The following is a 23,174-nucleotide window of genomic DNA, read 5'->3' on the forward strand; positions in this document are numbered from 1 at the left end:
CCAGCTTCAGTGATTTTTGCAGTTCGTTCCAGTCAGTGGCAGCAGAGAACTGGAAGGAAAGGCAGCCAAAGGAAGAATTGACTTTGGGGGTGACCAGTGAGATACAGTGCCTTGCAAAAGTATTCGGCCCCTTTGAAATTTGCGACCTTTTGCCACATTTCAGGCTTCAAACATAAAAATATAAAACTGTATTTTTTTGTGAAGAATCAACAACAAGTGGGACACAATCATGAAGTGGAACGACATTTATTGGATATTTCAAACTTTTTGAACAAATCAAAAACTGAAAAATTGGGCGTGTAAATTCAATTGATTGGACATGATTTGGAAAGGCACACACCTGTCTATATAAGGTCGCACAGTTGACAGTGCATGTCAAATCAAATCAAATTGCATTGGTCACATATTTAGCAGATGTTATTGTGGGTGTAGTGAAATGCTTGTGTTCCTAGCTCCAGAAGTGCAGTAGCATCTGACAGGGGCAGCAGGTAGCCTAGTGGTTAGAGCATTGGGCCAGTAACTGAAAGGTTGCTGGATCGAAAATCCCTGAGCTGACAAAGTAAAAATCTGTCTTTCTGCCCCTGAGCAAGGCAGTTAACCCACTGTTCCTCGGGCGCCGAGGATGTGGATGTCGATTAAGGCAGCCCCCCTGCACCTCTCTAATTCAGAGGGGTTGGGTTTTAAATGCAGAAGACACATTTCAGTTGAAGGCATTCAGTTGTACAACTAACTCTGTATCCCCCTTTCCCTAGCAGTGCAGTAGTATCCAAAAACAGTTCACAACAATACACACAAATCGAAAAGTAAAAGATTGGAATTATGAAATATATAAATATTAGATTGAGCAATGTTGGAGTGGCATTGACTAAAATACAGTATAATAGAATAGAGTATATACATATGAGATGAGTAAAGCAGTATTTAAACATTATTAAAGTGACTAGTGTTCCATTCTTAAAGTGGCCAATGATTTCAAGTCTACGTATAAAGGGCAGCAGCCTCTAAGGTACAGGGTTGCGTAACCGGGTGGAAGCTGGCTAGTGATGGCTATTTAACAGTCTGATGGCCCAGATGGTCCCAGCTGACCTCGCCTTCTGGATGATAATGGGGTGAACACATTGTGGCTCAGGTGGTTGATGTACTTGATCTTTCTGGCCTTCCTGTGACATTGGGTGCTGTAGGTGTCCTGGAGGGCAGGTGGTTTATCTCCAGTGATGCGTTAGACAGACCACACCACCCTCTGGAGAGCCCTGCAGTTGTGGGCGGTGCAGTTGCCATACCAGGCGGTGATACAGCCTGAAAGTATGCTCTCAATTGTGCATCTGTAAAGGGTTCTGGTGCCAAGCCAAATTTCTTCAGCCTCCTGAGGTTGAAGATGTGCTATTCGTCACACTGTCTGTGTCGGTGGATCATTTCACATAGTCAGTGATGTGTATGCAGAGGAATTTGAAGCATTCCACCTTCTCCACTGTGGTCCCGTCGATGTGGATAGGGGCGTGCTCCCCCTGAAGTCCACGATCAGCTCCTTTGTTTTATTGCAGTTGAGTGAGAGCAAACACTAAGCCATGAGGTAGAAGGAATTGTTTGTTGAGCTCCAAATCAGGATTGTGTTGAGGCACAGATCTGTGGAAGGGTACCAACATATTTCTGCAGTATTGAAGGTCCCCAAGAACACAGTGGCCTCCATCATTCTTAAATGGAAGAAGTTTGGAACCACCAAGACTCTTCCTAGAGCTGGCCGCCCGGCCAAACTGAGCAATTGGGGTAGAAGGGCCTTAGTCAGGGAAGTCACCAAGAACCCGATGGTCACTCTGGCAGAGCTCCAGAGTTCCTCTGTGGAGATGGGAGAATCTTTCAGAAGGAAAACCATGTCTGCAACACTCCACCAATCAGGCCTTTATGGTAGAGTGTCCAGTTGGAAGCCACTCCTCAGTAAAAGGCACATGACAGCCCGCTTGGAGTTTGCCAAAAGTCACTGATGAATCCAAGATTGAACTCTTTGGCCTGAATGCCATCACATCTGGAGGAAAACTGGCACCATCCCCATGGTGAAGCATTGTTGTGGCAGCATGTGGGGATGTTTTTCAGTGGCGGTCACTGAGAGACTAGTCACGATTGAGGGAAAGATGAACAGATCAAAGTGCAGAGAGATCCTTGATGAAAACCTGCTCCAGAGTGCTCAGGACCTCAGACTGGGGCGAAGGTTCACCTTCCAATGGGATAATGACCCTAAGCACACAGCCAAGACAGCGCAGGAGTGGCTTTTGGACAAGTCTCAATGTCCTTGAGTGGCCCAGCCAGAGCCCGGACTTGAACCCAATCAAACATCTCTGGAGAGACCTGAAAATAGCTGTGCACTGGCAGTCCCCATCCAACCTGACAGTCCCCATCCAACCTGACTTTTAGCGTCATACCCAAGAAGGTCATCAACAAAGTACTGAGTAAAGGGTCTGAGTGCTTATGTAAATGTCATTTTTCAGTTTTTTATTTTTAATACATTTGCAAAAAATAAAATAAACAGTTTTTGCTTTGTCAATATGGGGTATTGTCTGTTAATACGTTTTAGAATAATAATAATAACTTAACAAAATGTGGAAAAAGTCAAGCGGTCTGAATACTTCCAGAATTCACTGTATATGGCTCTGATAATGTGGTTCTCATTACAGAAGTGGTCAACCTGTAGTGCCTTAGTGGTTGGAGGGAATCAACCACAAACTTTATCAATTAATACTGGTTATTCAGCACTGTTAGCTGAATATACAATAACAATGCATTCAAAAGGTACTTTTCAAAATGCCTGTGTTGCAGCAATGTTAAATTGTTAATGTGACACTCTCTCGCAAGTTCATTAGCAATCATCTAACAATAAATTGAGAAAAGAAAACTGAAACATGCCCCACATGGTGATACTGTATAGCTATCTATATATTTAGCAGTACATGTTTTATCCATGTGTGCTAATGCACCCAACTGTAGGAATGTTAAGCATTCAGATGATGGTGAAACAACAAGGAAGACCCTCTCTTCAATGAACAGTTTCATTTTTCGAGTGAGATCGTGGCTATTACTCGGGCATAATCAAGGCATACAGTAATAGGGCCTAAAAGGGTGGAACCGAGCCTAACTGGGCTTAACTGGTCTGAACAGGTTCTATCCAGTTCCTATTAGGATTCTCTCCCATCGTCTTGTCAAGGGACTCCATAATAAATCACAATTCTTGTCAGCCAGACACAGACAGGGAAGGCTTAACCATGCATGTGTGGGTGAAATGCTCTGTGACAGTCACATTGAGAAAAAGCCTCATACAAATAGAATTTAATTGGCAAAAGTAATTCAAGATAAGTATTGTTTTTTGGAGTGAGTAATCAAAACATTTTTGATCACCCAAAAATAATTTGGGAAGCGGTCCTTGAAAAGCTATTGGAACCTAAAGGACTAAAGCATAGGATATGTGAACGAGGAGTATTGTGATGTGCTCTCTCTCTCACTCCTCGGGATGTAAAAATAAATGAAAATGAATAGGATTTTGTGGGACCAGGGTTACACATGTAACCTTTTGTTGTTGTTGTTGGTCCTGATGCTTTCCTATATCTCTCAGATGCATTTAGACACCAGACCATTCTTCCTTTTGATTTATTTTTTGACTATCTGTTTTGCCAAGTATCAATTTGTTATTCAATGCATTTCTATGGGCTAACAGCAGTAAGGCCAAATTCAATGTTTCATCAAATGTAAAACAGTTGAAGTCGGAAGTTTACATACACTCAGTTTTTCACAATTCCTGATATTTAATCCAAGTAAAAATTCCCTGTTTTAGGTCAGTTAGGATCACCACTTTATTTTAAGAATGTGAAATGTCAGAATAAAAGTAGAGAGAATGATTTATTTCAGCTTTTATTCCTTTCATCACATTCCCAGTGGGTCAGAGGTTTATATATACTCAATTATACACTCCTTGCTCGCACATGCTTTTTCAGTTCTGCCCTCACATTTTCTATAGGATCGAGGTCAGGGCTTTGTGATAGCCACTCCAATACATTGACTTTGTTGGCCTTAAGCCATTTTGCCACAACTTTGGAAGTATGCTTGGGGTCATTGTCCATTTGGAAGACCCATTTGCGACCAAGCTTTAACTTCCTGACTGATGTCTTGAGATGTTGCTTCAATATATCCACATAATTTTCCTACCTCATGATGCCATCTATTTTGTGAAGTGCAGTAAATCACCCCCACAACATGATGCTGCCACCCCCGTGCCTCACGGTTGGGATGGTGTTCTTCGGCTTGCAAGCCTCTCCCTTTTTCCTCTAAAGATATTGATGGTCATTATGACCAAATAGTTCTATTTTTGTTTCATCAGACCAGAGGACATTTCTCCAAAAAGTAAGATCTTTATCCCCAAGTGCAGTTGCAAACCGTAGTCTGTCTTTTTTTATGCCAGTTTTGGAGCAGTGTCTTCTTCCTTGCTGAGCAGCCTTTCAGGTTATGTCGATATAGGACTCGTTTTAATGTGGATATAGATACTTTTGTACCGGTTTCCTCCAGCATCTTCACAAGGTCCTTTGCTGTTGTTCTGGGAGTGATTTGCACGTTTCGCACCAAAGTACATTCATCTCTAGGAGACAGAACTTGAAATAAATCCACAGGTACACCTCCAATTGACTCAAATTATGTCAATTATCCTATCAGAATCTTCTAAAGCAATGACATCACTTTCTGGAATTTTCCAAGCTGTTTAAAGGCACAGTCAACTTAGTGTATGTAAACTTCTGACCTACTGGAATTGTGATACAGTGAAATAATCTGTCTGTCATCAATTGTTGTGAAAATTACTCTTGTCATGCACAAAGTAGATATCCTAACCAACTATCCTATCCAAAACTATAGTTTGCTAACAAGAAGTTTGTGGTAGGTTGAAAAACAGGTTTTAATGACTCCAACCTAAGTGTATTTAAACTTTCGGCTTCAACTGTATGCCTAAAATTCTAAATCAAATAGCTATATGATCCATGGCATGACCATCTTAAATCTTATATGTAAGCTTATTGTCCTCCTCAACTTTTTAAGTCACCAACCGCCAATGTCTGAATTATAAACGTTTGATATTTACTCTTCCCAACGTTATTTTCTATTCACAGGTTATAAAATAACCTGGTGCCAGCTGAAAAGTTTATTCTCTTTCCACCCTTTAATTTCCCATAAAAGCATGATGAGCTCCTCAGTTTCTCTCAATGTATTTTCCAAAACTATTTAAAAAAAATAAATCCATCTGGACAAAGGTCGGAGCCAAGACTAGACTTCACCATATGCCTCAATTTCCAAGTCTGCTTCCCTACTTACCCTAGGCCATGCTGTGGTGTAGTTTAATCACTGTGTGAAAGATGCCCACTATGGCTACCACTATAGCTACTGTACTGCTCTCTCACCCGTAAGAAATATGGGTCTCACCACCCTGGGTTTTGTTCGTGAGCAGGCAACATGTAAAACATTTTGCAACACGAATCAAAATAAGGCATTTCAGGTTAGTCCCTTCCCGTTTCAGGATGTTTTCTTCCGTTTGATGCCAGATTAAAACAGAAGTGTAGATGGGTAGTAGAGGATGTGTGGAGGTAGTGTGGAATTGTGAAAGTTGGCTCAGGGGTTGTTTTGATGCAATTAGGTTAGCAGCAGAGATGTAATTTCTATGTCTAACGATATGGAACAAGATAATTAGTATTAGTTTCACCAGCAGCTCTGCAAAGCCAAGTTGACCCCAATCCAAAGCCAGTTAAACAATGTCAAGAACAATCCAAAACGCACAGGAACACGTTTTTGGACCAGAACGACAAAGCCTTCAAAGCCGCTTATTCCTCGTTGAATTGTGTGTGTGAGTGTGTGTGTGAGTGTTTTTGTCCTTGTGACAGGCAGGCAGGCTGTACCAGGGTGCTTCAAACTCCCCATTTGAAGCATCTCTTCTCTATATCTTTCTCTTGTCTCCCTCGACGCTAAAGAGGCTTCATTAGGCCGACTCCAAAGCACCTGACTGCATTCAGAAACACACTGTGGGATGCCACAGCGATGCTAATGATGCTAACCTACTTTCTAACGAGTTCTTTCAGAATAACAATGATTGCTCTCAATTCACGACCCACGGTGAACGGCATGATAAGTGACATTCGGCGGCCACTCGTCTCATTTTGGAATACATTTTGGATCTCGGCGGTATCCTGCTCTCATGAGCTTCTCTCACTCCCTGTTTTTCTCTCTCTCTCTCTCTCTCTCTCTCTCTCTCTCTCTCTCTCTCTCTCTCTCTTCACTCCGCTTTTGTTCCACTTGCAGTCAAGATGGTTCATTATAAAGAGAGACTGAATAAAGAGACAAACTTTTCCACTGATTACCTCGAAGGCGCTCTTCTTCTTCTCTCGTTGTCGTCGTACCCTGTGGCTCGTACTGTGATTATGTAGAAGGAGCTCTGTGCACCACTGTCAATCAGACATGTTAGGACAATGTTGTCTTATGTTATTCACTGTGTGACAAGCAGCATAACAAATTGAAAGTGGGCAGGTGATGCATTGTGGGTCTCAGCTGTCACTGGAGATATGAAACATCACCAACTTCATAAACGGTGTAGGTAATAAATAGCTTACGTATTAAACGACATGGAGAGGTAGTGTCTTGAATTATCATGGGTTATTTGACAGACCACATAACAGTTCCTCTTCGGAACTTGTCTTCATTTGCGCCCGCGCTCTCTTGACTCTAGATCAACAACCAACTGGTACGCTAACTCCAGCTCAGTGGAAGTGTCGACCCGCTGTTCACCAGTCTTGGAATACCTGATGGTCAAATGTTGACCTTTCAACCTCCCGAGGGAGTTTTAAGCTGTTGTCATGACTGTTGTATACATTCCATCTCAGGACAAGAAAAATAACACGCTGGCACTTAACGAATTGTATAAACAAGCAAGAAAACCTACATCCAGAGGCTGCTTTTCTGGTTGCTGGAAATGTTTAGTCCGCGTCACTAAGACAGGTGATGCCCATCTTCCATCAACACATCTTCAATGCCACCAGGGGCCGATAAAGTCCTAGACCACTGTTTTTCTATCCACAAGCAAGCATACAAGACCCTCACTCGTCTGCCATTTGGCAAATCAGATCATGAATCCGTACTCCTGCTTCCTGTTTACAAGCAGAAACTCAAACAGGAAGTACCTGTGACTCGTTCCGTTGAAAAATGGACACCAGAATCAGATATTATGCTACAGGACGGCTTTGCTAGAGCTGATTGGTATGTACTGTATTTCGAGACTTCGCCAATAACTTTAACAAGCTAACCACCTCCGATACTGGCTTCATTAGACAATGTATTATGTTTGCCACACACGCGCACACACACACACACACACACACACACACACACACACACACACACACACACACACACACACACACACACACACACACACACACACACACACACACACACACACACACACACACACACACACACACACACACACACACACACACACACACACACACACACAGTATATACACTGAGTATACAAAACATGCTCTTTCCATGACATAGACTGACCAGGTGAATCCAGGTGAAAGCTGTGATCCCTTATTGATGTCACATGTTAAATCTTCTTCAATCAGTGTAGATGGAGGGAATGAGACAGGTTAAAGAAGGATTTTTAAGCCTTGAGACAATTGAGACATGAATTGTGTATGTGTGTCAATCAGAGTGTGAATGGGAAAGACAAAAGATTTAAGTGCCTTTGATCAAGGTATGATAGTAGGTACCAGGCGCACCGGTTTGTGTCAAGAACTGCAATGCTGCTGGGTTCTTAATGCTCAACTGTGTGTATCAAGAATGGCACACCACCCAAAGGACATCCAGTCAACTTTACACAACTGTGGGAAGCATTTGAGTCAACATCGGCCAGCATCCCTGTGGTACGCGTTCAACACCTTGTGGAGTCCATGCACCGATTAATTGAGGCTGTTCTAAGGGAAAAGGGCAGGGATGCAACACAATATTAGGAAGGTGTTCTTAATGATTGGCATACTCAGTTTATATACTACAGGGCCATGCTCCTTCTGAGTATCGACTGTCTTAATAAGCAGTGAGGGATGAAACAAGAGTGATACAACTGCAAGTCAAAAGCAGCCCTCTCTTACACCTCTCCCTTCCCTGCCTCCTCTTCGCCACCACCACCACCCTTCTTCCCCAGCCCCCTCGACACCTCCTGACGCTCATACCACCAATCCTTCCCTCACTACTTGTCATGTCATCCACCACGCTCGACCCACGCACGTACACACAAACACAGAACAAAGCGACAGGAAGAGTCTTATAAATCTATTGATTTTGCTGCTCTTTCATGCTGCTGACATATGAAATGAATTCAAATCTGTAGATCTGTCCTTTATGGATGACACTTTTGAGCACAGTGTATTTGGACCCCGGTCATCAATCTTCCAAGTTTCCATCAATACCAGCTACATGCTACAGCACTTCTTGCTTCTCTCCTCCCACCTGTTTGTCAGGCAGAACACAGATCATTAGCTCTTGTCTGCTGCCAGAGAGCATGATGGAACATTGGGACAGCGAATGCACATTTTCCAGCAAAGCGACTCACTTAACATTTAGTTTTGTAGTGCAGCAACAAACTTTGTGATTTGATATAACACAAAAATACATAAAAAGTTGCTCCAGCCAGAGACAACAACAACAAAAAATATAGAGGATAAAACACAATAAAGCCTGAATGCTGAAGTCGAGGACTTCAGCATTCAAGGAGAAGCTGAGAAAGCACTGATTGATTACTATGATAATCAATGATGATTCTGGTTTGACAGGTGAGTGGAATTCATTCCCCATTCTTAACCACGCTAAGGGTGTTGGATATGTGCTGCAGGCAGCAGCTTTACTAGCTAGACCAGCCTCAGGCACAATTATTTAGGCATTCTGAATATGTTTTCAAGCCATCAAGTAATGATGATGATGTGACCTCTTACAGAATTGCCTCATTTCTCTCTTTCTCTCTTCTTCTCTCCCACTCCTCCTCCCTCCATCGCCCATTCCGGAGCAGTTTGGCCGAACGGAAGTGATTGAGAACACGCTGAACCCGGACTTTGTGCGGAAGTTTGTCCTGGATTTCTTCTTCGAGGAGAAGCAGAATCTTCGCTTTGATGCGTAAGTGGAGACCTCGTTTCACTCTTTCCCTATATTCCATTCCTCCTCTTGTTTTCCTTCCCCTCCTCTCTTTTGTACTCCTGTCCATCAGACAATGACTCTAGAGGTTTCATTAGCCATGTTCACTCCTCCACTCTTAATAATCTCTTGATTTACTAAAGGCCCAATTCAATCAAACCAGGTCGTGTTCAGTTGGGCACATCGTAGCAAAACATTTTGCAACAGACAATGGAAATCGGTGTTCTTATTAGACAAGCACAGGTAGTACATCCCTGTTTCACATCGATAAGAAGACATGTAGACCAATATGATCCTATCACCTCTATGTACCACTGTACTTATAACATTTACAGCATTAACATCATTTTATTGGTTAAGAACGTTGAATCAAAAGCGCATTCTTGCAGCATTTTGCAGGATAATTACTTTTTGACTTATCTGGAAAAGTCTGACCGATAAAGTTAGGTCCCTATAAAGTTAAAGTCAACAAACTACTTTCAAGCCAACATTATAGCTTCCATTTGCCTCAAATCCACTCCCAGCTCTCTCTCCACTCTGAAGGCAGCTCACAGTAGAAGCCAGGGTTGGAGTGAGTTGCGGACTGTTGTGGGATGTTACTGTCCAAATTTCACTTCTCCCCCAGTGAAGGGGGGATCGATAGCCTCAGCAGGAGGCCGGAGGAGGAGAAGAGGAGAAGAGCAGAGGCCCCAGCGTGGGGCAGGTTGAGGTAGCCGGGGCCGAACCACCCCCAGATCTGTCACATTGATTAGACCACGCACACACACACACACACACACACACACACACACACACACACACACACACACACACACACACACACACACACACACACACACACACACACACACACACACACACACACCATCACACACACGATCAATACAGCCGTCAAAACACCAACCGATCACCACTGCCAGATCCAACACGCAGACAGAAAGCATTAGTCAAACAAGGAGAGGCAAATAATGTAACAGAAGGTTGATACCAGTGTAGTCGGAAGGCATACAACAGCGGTTGTTGTATTTCGTTCAAATCTTGTCAAGCAGGAGGAAGAAAGTCAAACATTATTTTAAGAAAAAATGATCTTTGTCATAAGAGGAGGAGCCGACAAAAGATGTGCTTTTAAAGAGAGTTGCATATAAAAAAAACAGTACTCTTCAGAATCAGAATTGCACAAAGTCACATGGATCATAATAACATCAGGTCTTCCTGTACTGATTGAAAATCTCACACTATTGTCCACTGTGCAGGAATAGATTGAAGAGGGTTTCGTCAGTCTTTTCCTGAATTGAGTGATGGCAGTTATATGTGCTGGAGGTGAGTGTGGGGGTTGTGTTGGAAATACTCTCCTCTCCATGGCAAGAGGAAGGAGTGGGACGAGCCCTATCAGAGAGGAGTGAGAACAAACACTTTACACCAGCCTTGATCCTGCTCCCATTGATTCACACACACACACACACACACACACACACACACACACACACACACACACACACACACACACACACACACACACACACACACACACACACACACACACACACACACACACACACACACACACACACACACACACACACACACAAGGCTATATACACCATCTACAGTTAATATTACACACAACAAATATACAGTGAACTTTATATTATGTACATAGTTTTAGGATTTTCTGTCCATTTGGGGTCTCCACATGACTTCTTCATCATAATTTCTAGCAAATGACTCCCTAGGGGTTGTGTAAATCCATGTGTGCAGTGTCCCTAATAGGACAGATCTTTGGTCTGGGATTGGAAGAATTTGGTTCATTACCTAATTGTTTGTGGACAGTGATCAAGTGAGTTTAGTAAGAAATGCATGCACACACACATGGAAAGTCAGGTGCATACACACACACACACCCACACACACACAGCCAAGCACATCGACACATGCTGCCAACACACATGAACACATATGCCACTGTCACACATACCACAGTCAAAATTCTATATACTGTAATTGGATAATAACAGAATTTCAAAGTCCTTGTATTATTTTTAGGACAGGATAGGAGCAGAAGAAGGGAGACAATGTAGAGGGAGCGGAAATGCGTAGGGTTTGTGCAGGGATTGAATCAGGATCCCCGTCAAAAGTACCATTGGCGAGAGTGTTACCCACTCAACCAGACACACCCGTCCAGACAAATCTTACCGGCACAGGCACATGCACACGTTGAGTTCTCAGGTTTGGCAACCCCTTCCCCTGGGAAAGCAGCCATGCTTTGAGATGAGTCCTAGTCTCCTGTGGAAAATAAATCAATAGAGGTGAATTATTCAGTAATACAATTACACACAGACACTCACTCACTCACACACACACGCACAGAATAGCACAAGACTGACTGACTGTCACTCTTGGCTGTCACACATTTTCTTTGCTGACAGGCTGATCCGCATCTCGGATCATCTCTGATCATCTCTGATGTTGTCCTTCACACAATAAAGATCCTCACATTTTTTGGCTCCCGAGTGGCGTAGCGGTCTAAGGCACTGCATTTCAGTGCAAGAGGCGTCACTACCGTCTCTGGTTCAAATCCAGGCTGTATCACATCCGGCCGTGATTGGGAGTCCCATAGGGCGGCGCTGTCACGCCCTGACCTTAGAGAACCTGTTTATTTCTCTATTTGGGTGGGCATTCTAGTTTTCTATTTCTTTTTTGGCCGGGTATGGTTCCCAATCAGAAGCAGCTGTCTATCGTTGTCTCTGATTTGGAATCATACTTAGGCAGCCTGTTTTCCACCTGAGTTTGTGGTATCTTGTTTTTGTTCAGTTACTGTGTAGCCTGCAGAACGTTACGTTCGTTTATCTTTTGTTGTTTTGGGGTGTTCATCTAAAATAAAGAAAGATGTACACTTTCCACGCTGCTTTGGTCTCATTCCGACGACGGACGTAACAGGCGCACAATTAGCCCAGAGTTGTCTGGGTTTGGCCGGGGTAGGCCATCATTGTAAATAAGAATTTGTTCTTAACCAACTTGCCTAGTTAAATAAAGGTAAAAAAAATATATATATATATCTTCAAATGTCACACTTAAAAGTGCAATCTCACCTCTGGCAGCTGAAAACCCCCTAAAGTGGCAACCTGAAGATTCCCTAACAACAGGAGTAAATTCCCTAACAACAGGAGTGACGCTTCACATTAATGAATGTGCCCTAATTAGTGTACTAATGTGGTTTGCTAATATGTGATGGATTGATGGCTCATTAACGGCTAGCGCGTGTGCTACATAAATCAAATCAAAGATTATTGGTCGCGTACACAGTTTAGCAGATGTTATAGAGGGTGCAGCAAATGCTTGTGTTACTTGTAACAGTGCAGTAAAATGTCAAACAAGGACACAAATAATCAAAAGTTTGAAACAAGATATCAAGAACAGGTGCTACATACTGATGTAGGAGCTTAATTTGAGCCAGTTGGCTTCAGCAGGAAAATAATCCTGCAGCAATTGGAAATATGAATTATTATGTGGATTATAATTAATGAACATTTTTTGTAGAGCTTTTCCTAGGTATCTGTTTGAGTTTTTACTCTGTTTGTTCAGAACATAACAAGGGGTTGATACATTTTTCGTCAGGGCAAATCAAATGTGACATTTTAAAGTGAAAATTACAAACATTATAAGCCTTTTTAAACCTTGAATACACTACAAGTTTGCTGTTCAGGGAAGTTATCAGCAACAAAAGAGTGATCAGATGAAGATCCTACATCTGTAAGTGCCTGTCGCAAAGTACGAAAGTGTGTCACCATATTTACTGCCCCGTGAACTGGAAATGGGGTCAACACGGTAGTTAAAAGGATTAGCCCCTTTTTTTTCAATTTTCGCCTAAAATGACATATCCAAATCTAACTGGCTGTAGCTCAGGCCCTTAAGCAACGACATGCATATTCTTGGTACCATTTGAAAGGAACCCTTTGAAGTTTATGGAATTGTGAAAGGAATGTTGTAGAATAAAACACAATAGATCTGGTAAAAGATAATACAAAGTAAAAAACAACCGTTCTTTTGTATTTCTTTGTACCATCATCTTTTAAATGCAAAATAAAGGCCACAATGTATTATTCCAGCCCATGTTCTATTCCAGCCCATGGCATCAGTGTATGTGCAAAGTTTTAGACTGATCCAATGAACCATTGTATTTATGTTCAAAATGTTGTATCAAGACTGCCCAAATGTGCCTAATTTGTTTATTAATAACTTTTCATGTTCAAAATTGTGCAGTCTCAAACAATAGCATGGTATTCTTTCACTGTAATACTGTAAATTGCACAGTGCAGTTAGGTTAACAAGAATTTAAGCTTTCTGTGAATATCAGATATGTCTATGTCCTGGGAAATGTTCTTGTTACTTACAACCTCATGCTAATTGCATTAGTCTACGTTAGCTCAACCGTCCCATGGAAGGGACACCAATTCCGAAGAAGATTTATTAACCACCAGTGCAATAAAGTCCATTTATTACGATGTTCACGACGTGGTGGTAGACTAAGGGCATTGACGTGCGTAAATGGCACCACCGAGAATAATGACTCATCATGTTCGGTGACGGAGAAAGATAATTATTGTGGCACATCTTGTGACCTTTTGGCGCTCCTCAATCAATAGCGTGTTGATGAAACACTGGTCATACCGGCTATTGGTGGCTATTCTCAACCCTGTGTATCAACATATTGATTGATATCAACTTATTGTGTGATGGAATTAACCGTCATCTGTGCAACATACCTAAGTGAGGACTGAGGGGGTATATGGAAATAAACTGGGTGCCTATTGCATTTCCAGGATAGTCCAGATATGGATCTTCAAGGCACCAGGGGAGCGCTGCAGCTGTGGTCTCCCTGATAAGGGGTCACAAGAGGTGGCTCCAATAACAGGGAGAGATCCCCTGGCGGAGGTAGATTAATAATTTAACCACCCCCTTCCCTCTAGAGATTATTTTTAGCATCTGGATCACAATAGATAGCGAAGATAGATAGTGCTGTAGAGGTACTGTAAGGGCTTCGAGATATGGAAAGAGATACGGGACTACATGGATTACCCCAAGGGAGTTGTATATATTAGAATGAGCCCATTTGATCTGGTCATTGAAGTTGAAATATGAGTCTCATTCGATAGGGGAATCAAATCCACACATTAATGACTAAATTCAGAGTTGTACTATACACTTGGAAACTAGATGGAGCAGGTTATCTAATCTATACATACTTGTTTTTATTTCTACCTTTCAATCTGATTTGATTTGCAAAGGTAGACAATATCCTTTTCTCTTGTATTTCTAAAGGAATAATTGTATAGAAGAAGAGTGGGAGAGAGAGAGTCAGTTACGTCACAGAAAGGCTTCCCACTCTGTTATATCTAGTATATCACTGTATATCAAGGCTATAAGAGGCATAGGAAAAATATAAAAGATATATAATACTGTCTATGATGCTCAGCCGTATCCTGTAGATGTTTCAAGATAGGCATGAGGCCCACTGATGTGCGTGACTCCTGTCTTTATTTGCCATACTTTTCCTGAATTATGAGGATCCTAACCTCAGGTCAATTACCTTGTGTTCCGAGAAGTAGCTGTGTTCTTTTGAAAAGAGAACTCAGCTACTCTTCGAGCGGTGAGAACAGAGAAGCAAAGGTACGTCATTCGGCTCTCCCAAGTCAAATGACTTGTCAAAAGTGTAGGGGAGTTCAGACAATTTTCTTCCATTTACAGTAGATAATACTGGAAATTACCATGACTGTCTGATGCACAAGTACAGAAGGATAGAAAACAAAATGGAAGATGAAAGAACTTAGGCTCAGCTGGAATTTTGAAGAAGTTCAGGTCAGAAAGATAGTGTTTTGTTTTTTAACATCTTGCTGAGAGAGAGTTGGAAGCAACACTATCCTTGGAAGGTTGCCTTCTAGGCATAAAACAGACGCTTTCAATACAATAGTACAGGGGAATCTATCAAATCGATCTCAAGCTACCAGTAGCTCACAGCCCACCTATGAGTAGCTTGCCAAACATTTCAGAGAAGTACATGCATTTATCACATTCCACACAAACTGTCATAAACAAATCTTCCACCGCTAAAAACAAATCAGACGCTGCAAGCTACTGGCTAATATCCAACCAAAGCCCAGTTTACATTATCACACCCCTGGTTAGCCACTGTTCGTTTAAAAATCCAAACATAACGGGGCGCTAGTGAGCAAATGTAGAAGGTCACGTTTTTCCGAGCTCCTGCTGAAATTGCATTTATTTAATATTTTCTTTGCACTTTGACCATTAATAACTAGGAAACACAGCCTTTGATTGAGATGCTTTACTTTTTTCAACTATTTTTGATTTAAAGTTCAGCGGAGTCACTGACAAAAGAGAAACACTGGGCCCAAGACCAGGAGCTCGAGTTCTTCGGGTCAGCGAAAAAAACACAGATGATTTCAAGGCTGGGATTCTTGCTGCCCTCAGAGTGGAAATTTAATCTAAACTCAAGTCGGAACTCAAGGAGGCGCTCAGTGAGGACTTTAATTGAATTAACAAGTCAGAGTTATAAGCAGTCAGAAATGAACTCGCAAAGCATGCAGCAATAGTTCGCACTGAACTGGATACAGTTAAGAAAAATGTCTCCGACATGGAACAAGGCTTGTCAATATGCTCAGACAACACGACTACGCTACAAACCACGGTTAAGTAGCCTCTCAACTGATGTGGCTAGCCTTAAGGAACATTGAATACATTTACAAGGTTATCTGCGAAGATCCAATATCAGGATAATGTTGGTAGCTGAGGACCCGGGCTCAAGTTCTACTTCGTCGGTCACAAAGTTATTGAAGGAAGCCCTCACATTGGATAAAGACGTCCTTGTAGACCGCTCACATCGGGGTTCTCAAGCAAAAAAGCCTGCCGGAAAACCTTGCGTCATTGTGGCTAAACCACACTACTATCTGGATTGTATTGGTGTCCTTCGGTGTGCAAGAGAATTTGGCCCACGTCGATGCAATGGAGCACCCATCTCTGTCTTCCCAAGGGGCATAGCTGAATGTTCACCTATTTGGAGATTAGGGTAATGGACGAATGTGTCCACCACTGCAGACTCAGTCTCTCATTTGTAGATACTGTATAGCATTGCCAGTGGTATCAGTTGCTATTGTTATTATTAGGTAACGTTAGTGCCTTAGTTCTGGTGAGTCAGTTCTCTTTTTGTTTTAACATTTTATTTTATTACCATGAAGCTGCTCATTTCTATTTATCGATGGTACCCGTATCCAAGGTAGACCTATTACAGTTCTATTATTCGGTTATGTCATTTCTTTAAAGACGTTGCTGCTAATTTAGTGGTATTGCTTTAATATGTGATTTATGAAATGTTTTATACTTTCTTTTAAAGCAGCCTAGTTTTGAGTTGTAAATAAATATTTCTTATTTATTTCTTATGTGCAACTTGTTTTAAATCCTTCACTATTTCAGCATGGCTCTCTACTCGATAGGTTTAGTGTTCCCCACTGCAAGCACATTATGTGTGAATATCTTTGCGAGGGGATTAGCGGTTACCTTGTTCAATAGGTGACCAGGTTAGGTTTTTCTTTTTCATACCAGAGTATTGTTTGTTTACATTTTTTCTTCTTCGACTTTTGGGTTTTCTATTTGCTATTTTTGGAATGGATCAGTTGTTATTGTAATCTGGCATCTATCATTTCCCCCCCTGACTTTACATGGCTAGGCCTAATATCATGAGAGGGACAGCTGGTTGCTCGGTCACTTTTGATAGCTGGATTGTTACATCTTTAAATCACCCAATGAAAACGTAAAAGGGTTATTTCTCATGTAAATCATTTTAAAGTACAGTTCCAGTCAAAAGTTTGGACACACCTACTCATTCTGTCATGGTTCCACCTGTCACCAGAGGGTGCCAGAAACTGTCCTAGAGATATTAACGACGCTTGGGTGTGTCCAATTGACTCATTTTGATTTCCCTGTTAAAAGATGTGTGTTTCCTGTTGTCCTTTTCAGAAGCTTGAATTGTTTACTGCGTGTGGTTGTTTCCTGAGGAAGTTGTCGAGACTTAGTGTTTTTTTTTCAAGTGTACTGTGTTCCTGTGGCTACCGTTTCTCAATTAAGTATTATGTTTATCTTTAACCACTGATTCCTCGTCTGATCTCTTCTCTGCACCTGGGTCCAACCTTACCACGTCACACATTCAAGGGTTTTTCTTTGTTTTTACTATTTTCTACATTGTAGAATAACAGTGAAGACATAAAAACTATGAAATAACACATGGAATCATGTAGTTAAAAAAATCAAAATATATTTTAAATTTTTCATAGTAGCCTCCCTTTGCCTTGATGACAGGTTTGCACAGTCTTGGCATTCTCTCAACTAGCTTAACCTGGAATGCTTTTCCAAAAGTGAAGGAGTTCCCACATATGCTGAGCACTTGTTGGCTGCTTTTCCTTCACTCTGCGGTCCAACTCATCCCAAACCATCTCAATTGGGTTGAGGTCGGGTGATTGTTGAGGCCAGGTCATCTGATGCATGCAGCACTCCATCACACTCAAATTGCCCTTACACAGCCTGGAGGTGTGTTGGGTCATTGTCCTGTTGCAAATGCAAACCAGATGGGATGGCATAATGCTGCAGAATGCTGTAATAGCCATGCTGTTTAAGTATGCCTTGAATTCTAAATAAATCACTGACAGTGTCTCCAGCAAAGCACCCCTACGCAATCACACCTCCTCCTCCTCCATGCTTCATGGTGGGAACCATATATGCGGAGATCATCCGTTCAGCTACTCTGCGTCTCACAAAGACACAGCGGTTGGAACCAAAAATCGCAAATTTGGACTCATCAGACCAAAGGACAGATTTCCACCGGTCTAATGTCCATTGCTCGTGTTTCTTGGCCCAAGCAAGTCTCTTCTTTTTATTGGTGTCCTTTAATAATTGTTTCTTTGAAGCAATTTGACCAAGAAGGCATGATTCACACAGTCTGTTACTTGAACTCTGTGAAGCCTTTATTTGGGCTGCAGCAGAGGTAACTCTGGGTCTTCCTTTCCTGTGGCGTTCCTCCTGAGAGGCAGTTTCATCATTGCGCTTGATCGCTTTTTGCGACTTCACTTGAAGAAACATTGACAGACCTTCATGTCTTAAAGTAGTGATGGACTGTAATTTCTCTTTACTTATATGAGCTGTTCTTGCCATAATATTGGCTTGGTCTTTTACCAAATTGTGCTATCTTCTGTATACCACCCCTACCATGTCACAACATAACTAAAAATAAAGAAAAACTCTTGAATGAGTAGGTGTGTCCAAACTTTTGACTGGTACTGTAGATATCGCCTTTCTTCAGGAGACACATCTCCGCACTTTCTACCACTCTCAGGAAGTTTTCACTCAAAATCTCACGATACATGGCCCCATTCATTCTTTCCTTTACACGGATCAGTCATCCTGGTCCCTTTGCAGAAAAACAGCCCCAAAGCATTATGTTTCCACCCCCATGCTCCACAGTAGGTATGGTGTTCTTTGGATGCAACTCAGCATTCTTTGTCCTCCAAACACGACAAGTTGAGTTTTTACCAACAAGTTATATTTTGTTTTCATCTGACCATATGACATCCTCCCAGTCTTCTTCTGGATCATCCAAATGCTCTTTAGCAAACTTCAGACGGGCCTGGACATGTACTGGCTTAAGCAGGGGGACACGTCTGGCACTGCAGGATTTGAGTCCCTGGCGGCGTAGTGTGTTACTGATGGTAGGCTTTGTTACTTTGGTCCCAGCTCTCTGCAGGTCATTCACTAGGTCCCCCCGTGTGGTTCTGGGATTTTTGCTCACCGTTCTTGTGATCATTTTGACCCAACGGGGTGAGATCTTGCGTGGAGCCCAGATCGAGGGAGATTATCAGTGGTCTTGTATGTGTTCCATTTCCTAATAATTGCTCCCACAGTTGATTTCTTCAAACCAAGCTGCTTACCTATTGCAGATTCAGTCTTCCCAGCTTGGTGCAGGTCTACAATTTTGTTTCTGGTGTCCTTTGACAGCTCTTTGGTCTTGGCCATAGTGGATTTTGGAGTGTGACTGTTTGATGTTGTGGACAGGTGTCTTTTATACTGATAACAAGTTCAAACTGAGTGGAGGACAGAGGAGCCTCTTAAAAAAGAAGTTACAGGTCTGTGAGATTTTCTGGATTTTTTTCTCATTTTGTCTGTCATAGTTGAAGTGTACCTATGGTGAAAATTACAGGCCTCTCTCATCTCTTTAAGTGGGAGAACTTGCACAATTGGTGGCTGACTAAATACTTTTTTGCCCCACTGTAACTCTTTTAATGAAAATAACGAACACTGAACAAAACAACAAAACGAACCATGAAGCTATATGACTAGTGCAAACAGGCAACTAAACATAAAATAACAACCCACAAACTATCCAAGGAATATGGCTACCTAAATATGGTCCCCATTCAGAGACAACGATGAACAGCTGTTTCTGATTCAGAACCAATCTTGGCAAGCATAGACAAAAACACCTAGACTAGAAAAACCCCATAAACATACAAAAACCACTAGACAATACCAAAACTACACAAACCACCCTTGTCACACCCTGACCTAACCAAATGATAAAGAAAACAAAGATAACTAAGGTCAGGGCGTGACAGTACCCCCCCCCCCTCAAAAGGTGCGGACTCCCGGCCGCAAACCTAAACCTATATGGGAGGGTCTGGGTGGGCATCTAACCTTGGTGGCGGCTTTGGATCTGGACACCGCCCCCCTTCTTTACTCTGAGTCCGCTTTTGTATCACTGACCCGTGGATCATCGTTCTCGCCGTAGTCCCCGGGCTGGAGACCCTCGCTGCGTGGATTATTGCCGGATGTTCTGGACTGAGGGACCGTCGCTGGAGACCCCGGACTGGGGACCGTCGCTGGAGACCCCGGACTGGGGACCATCGCTGGAGATTCTGGACTGTGGCCCGTCGTTGGAGGTTCCGGTCTGTGAACTGTCGCCGGAAGCTCTGGACTGGGTACTGTCGCCGGACGCTCTGGACTGGGTACTGTCGCCGGACGTTCTGAACTGCCGAGGCGCACTGTAGGCCTGGTCCGTGGTGCCGGCACTGGTGGTACCGGGCTGATGACGTGAAGGCGTACTGGAGGTCTGGAGTGTAGAGCTGACACAACCCGTCCTGGCTGGATGTTTATTTTTGCCCGGCAAATGCAGGGCGCTGGCATAGGACGTACTGGGCTGTGTAGACTCACCGGAGACACAGTACGCAAAGCCGGCGCAGGATGTCCTGGTCCAAGGAGGTACACTGGAGACCAGGAGCGCTGAGCCGGCACCCTCCTTCCTGGCTTGATGCCCATTCTAGCCCGGCCAATGCAAGGAGCTGGAATAGAGCGCACCGGACTAGAATAGCGCACTGGAGACACCATGCGCTCCACCGCATAACACGGTGCCTGACCAGTAACACACTCCCCACAGTAAGCACAAGGAGTTGGCTCAGGTCTCCGACCTGACTCATGCATTCTCCTTGTGTTCCCCCTTCCCAATTTTTTTTATTGGGGCTGCCTCTCGGGCTTCCGTGCTAGCCGTGTACCCTCATATCGTCGCCGTTCCTCCCGTGCTATCTCCACCTGCCTCTAAGCTATATGACTAGTGCAAACAGGCAACTACATGTACAAAAACAATCCACAAACTATCCAAAAATCTAATATGCATATAAAGGGTACACCTGGTGGTCATCGTAATGTAGTACATTTCTTTCTCCATCCATATTACCTTGAATGCATCTTCCATATGCGCTGTTTATCTAACTCATCGTTTACAATGGGAAAAATTAATGTTTGGGTGTTTGGGTGTTATTTAAAAAAAAAAAAACTTGACAACTCTGGTAATTTTAAGATGTCAGGCTTGAAAGTACATTCAGGCATTTTGTCACAGTGAGTTACTACCCAAACCAGATGCATCTGGTTTCAAGGTGTCATGGACTTCATGTGATCTTCTTCTGCTGTCTAGTGGACGAACTGGGTATCATACAGGAATTGCACTTAAAGGAAGCGACTTTAGTCTTCTTATATGTATGTCATTCCTGTAAGACATAAAAATAAAGGCATGGCACATTGCACAAGCCCTGCGCTTTAATAATGGACACGTTTCTAATGGAATTTGCACATGTTTTGAGCGCCAGCATTAATTAATAGATATAACATTTATTTATGTTATTTAAAAAAAATATTTTGGAACAGTAATCGTTGACATCTTTTATTTCAAACCTACAGTAGTCTTTCAAATATCTTATTACCCAACATGGCGACAGTTGGAACATTTAGCTTTTCTTTGCTTGTTGTTGCTCTGGCTTTGTAATAGTCACTTTGTTTCCTGTATCAAGACCCCACAGTTCTTACCTTTCTAAATGTGCTAACCATGTGTTTGTAGGACTTATAGTTTTGACATCAAAATGTATTTCATGAAGGTAGTGTACAATATAGGTGTCACTTAGAAAATGCTATCAGAGCGTATCTGTTATGTACTTGAGTGAAGACCCAAAAGCGGTTTTAACAGAAAACAGAGTTCTTTAATAAAAAAACAGGAATGGCATAAATCCTCTTCCAACGTAGTCAATGGAACAAAAGAACGTAGTATAATGCAGGATGCACCTGCCAGGCAGACTCCGACAGGATAGGACAAGGTGGAAGCAAACGGGACGACAGCTTGCTTCTGGTATCAAAAACACAAACAAGAATCAGACACTGAAAGTAGCAGGAACAGAGAGAGAAATAGAGACCTAATCAGAGGGGGAAGAGAGAACAGGTGGAGAAAGAGTGAATGAGCTAGTTAGGGGAAATGTAGAACAGCTGAAGAATGAGAGACAGAGAAGGTAACCTAAAAAGACCAGCAGAGAGAGACAGAGTGAAGAGAAAGGACAGGAACAGACATAACAAGACATGACAGTACCCCCCCACTCACCGAGCGCCTCCTGGCGCACTCGAGGAGGAAACCTGGCGGCAACGGAGGAAATCATCGATCAGCGAACGGTCCAGCACGTCCCGAGAGGGAACCCAACTCCTCTCCTCAGGACCGTACCCCTCCCAATCCACTAGGTACTGCTGACCACGGCCCCGAGGGCGCATGTCCAAAATCTTACGAACCCTGTAGATGGGTGCGCCCTCGACAAGGATGGGGGGGGAGGGACGAGCGGGGCGCGAAGAACGGGCTTAACACAGGAGACATGGAAGACCGGGTGAACGCGATGAAGATAGCGCGGGAGAAGAAGTCGCACTGCGACAGGATTAATGACCTGAGAAATACGGAACGGACCAATGAACCGCGGGGCCAACTTGCGAGAAGCTGTCTTAAGGGGAAGGTTCTGAGTGGAGAGCCATACTCTCTGACCGCAACAATATCTAGGACTCTTGGTCCTACGCTTGTTAGCGGCCCTCACAGTCTGCGCCCTATTACGGCAAAGTGCCGACCTGACCCCCTTCCAGGTGCGCTCGCAACGCTGGACAAAAGCCTGAGCGGAGGGGACGCAGGACTCGGCGAGCTGAGATGAGAACAGCGGAGGCTGGTACCCGAGGCTACACTGAAAAGGGGATAGACCGGTAGCAGACGAGGGAAGCGAGTTGTGGGCGTACTCTGCCCAGGGAGCTGTTCTGACCAAGACGCAGGGTTACGAAAAGAAAGGCTGCGTAAATGCGACCAACAGTCTGATTGGCCCGTTCGGCTTGACCGTTAGACTGGGGATGAAAGCCGGACGAGAGACTGACGGAAGCCCCAATCAAACGGCAAAACTCCCTCCAAAATTGAGACGTGAACTGCGGGCCTCTGTCGGAAACGACGTCAGAAGGAAGGCCATGAATACGGAAAACATTCTCGATAATGATCTGAGCCGTCTCCTTAGCAGAAGGGAGCTTATCGAGAGGTATGAAATGAGCCGCCTTAGAGAATCTATCGACAACCG

General features: G+C 43.2%; 1 protein-coding gene across 4 annotated transcripts in view; it reads left to right on the plus strand.

Moving 5' to 3' along the window:
• LOC135539593 (copine-9-like) overlaps positions 1 to 23,174 on the plus strand; it is a 196,252-nt gene that overhangs the window by 38,992 nt on the left and 134,086 nt on the right. For all 4 annotated transcript variants that reach the window (XM_064965564.1, XM_064965566.1, XM_064965567.1 and 1 more), the window contains exon 4: positions 9,083 to 9,186. In XM_064965564.1, coding sequence (XP_064821636.1) covers positions 9,083 to 9,186 — 104 coding nt within the window. The remainder of the gene's footprint in view (positions 1 to 9,082; positions 9,187 to 23,174) is intronic.

Source organism: Oncorhynchus masou, chromosome 5, assembly GCF_036934945.1.
Source record: "Oncorhynchus masou masou isolate Uvic2021 chromosome 5, UVic_Omas_1.1, whole genome shotgun sequence".
Taxonomy (NCBI): Eukaryota; Metazoa; Chordata; class Actinopteri; order Salmoniformes; family Salmonidae; genus Oncorhynchus; species Oncorhynchus masou.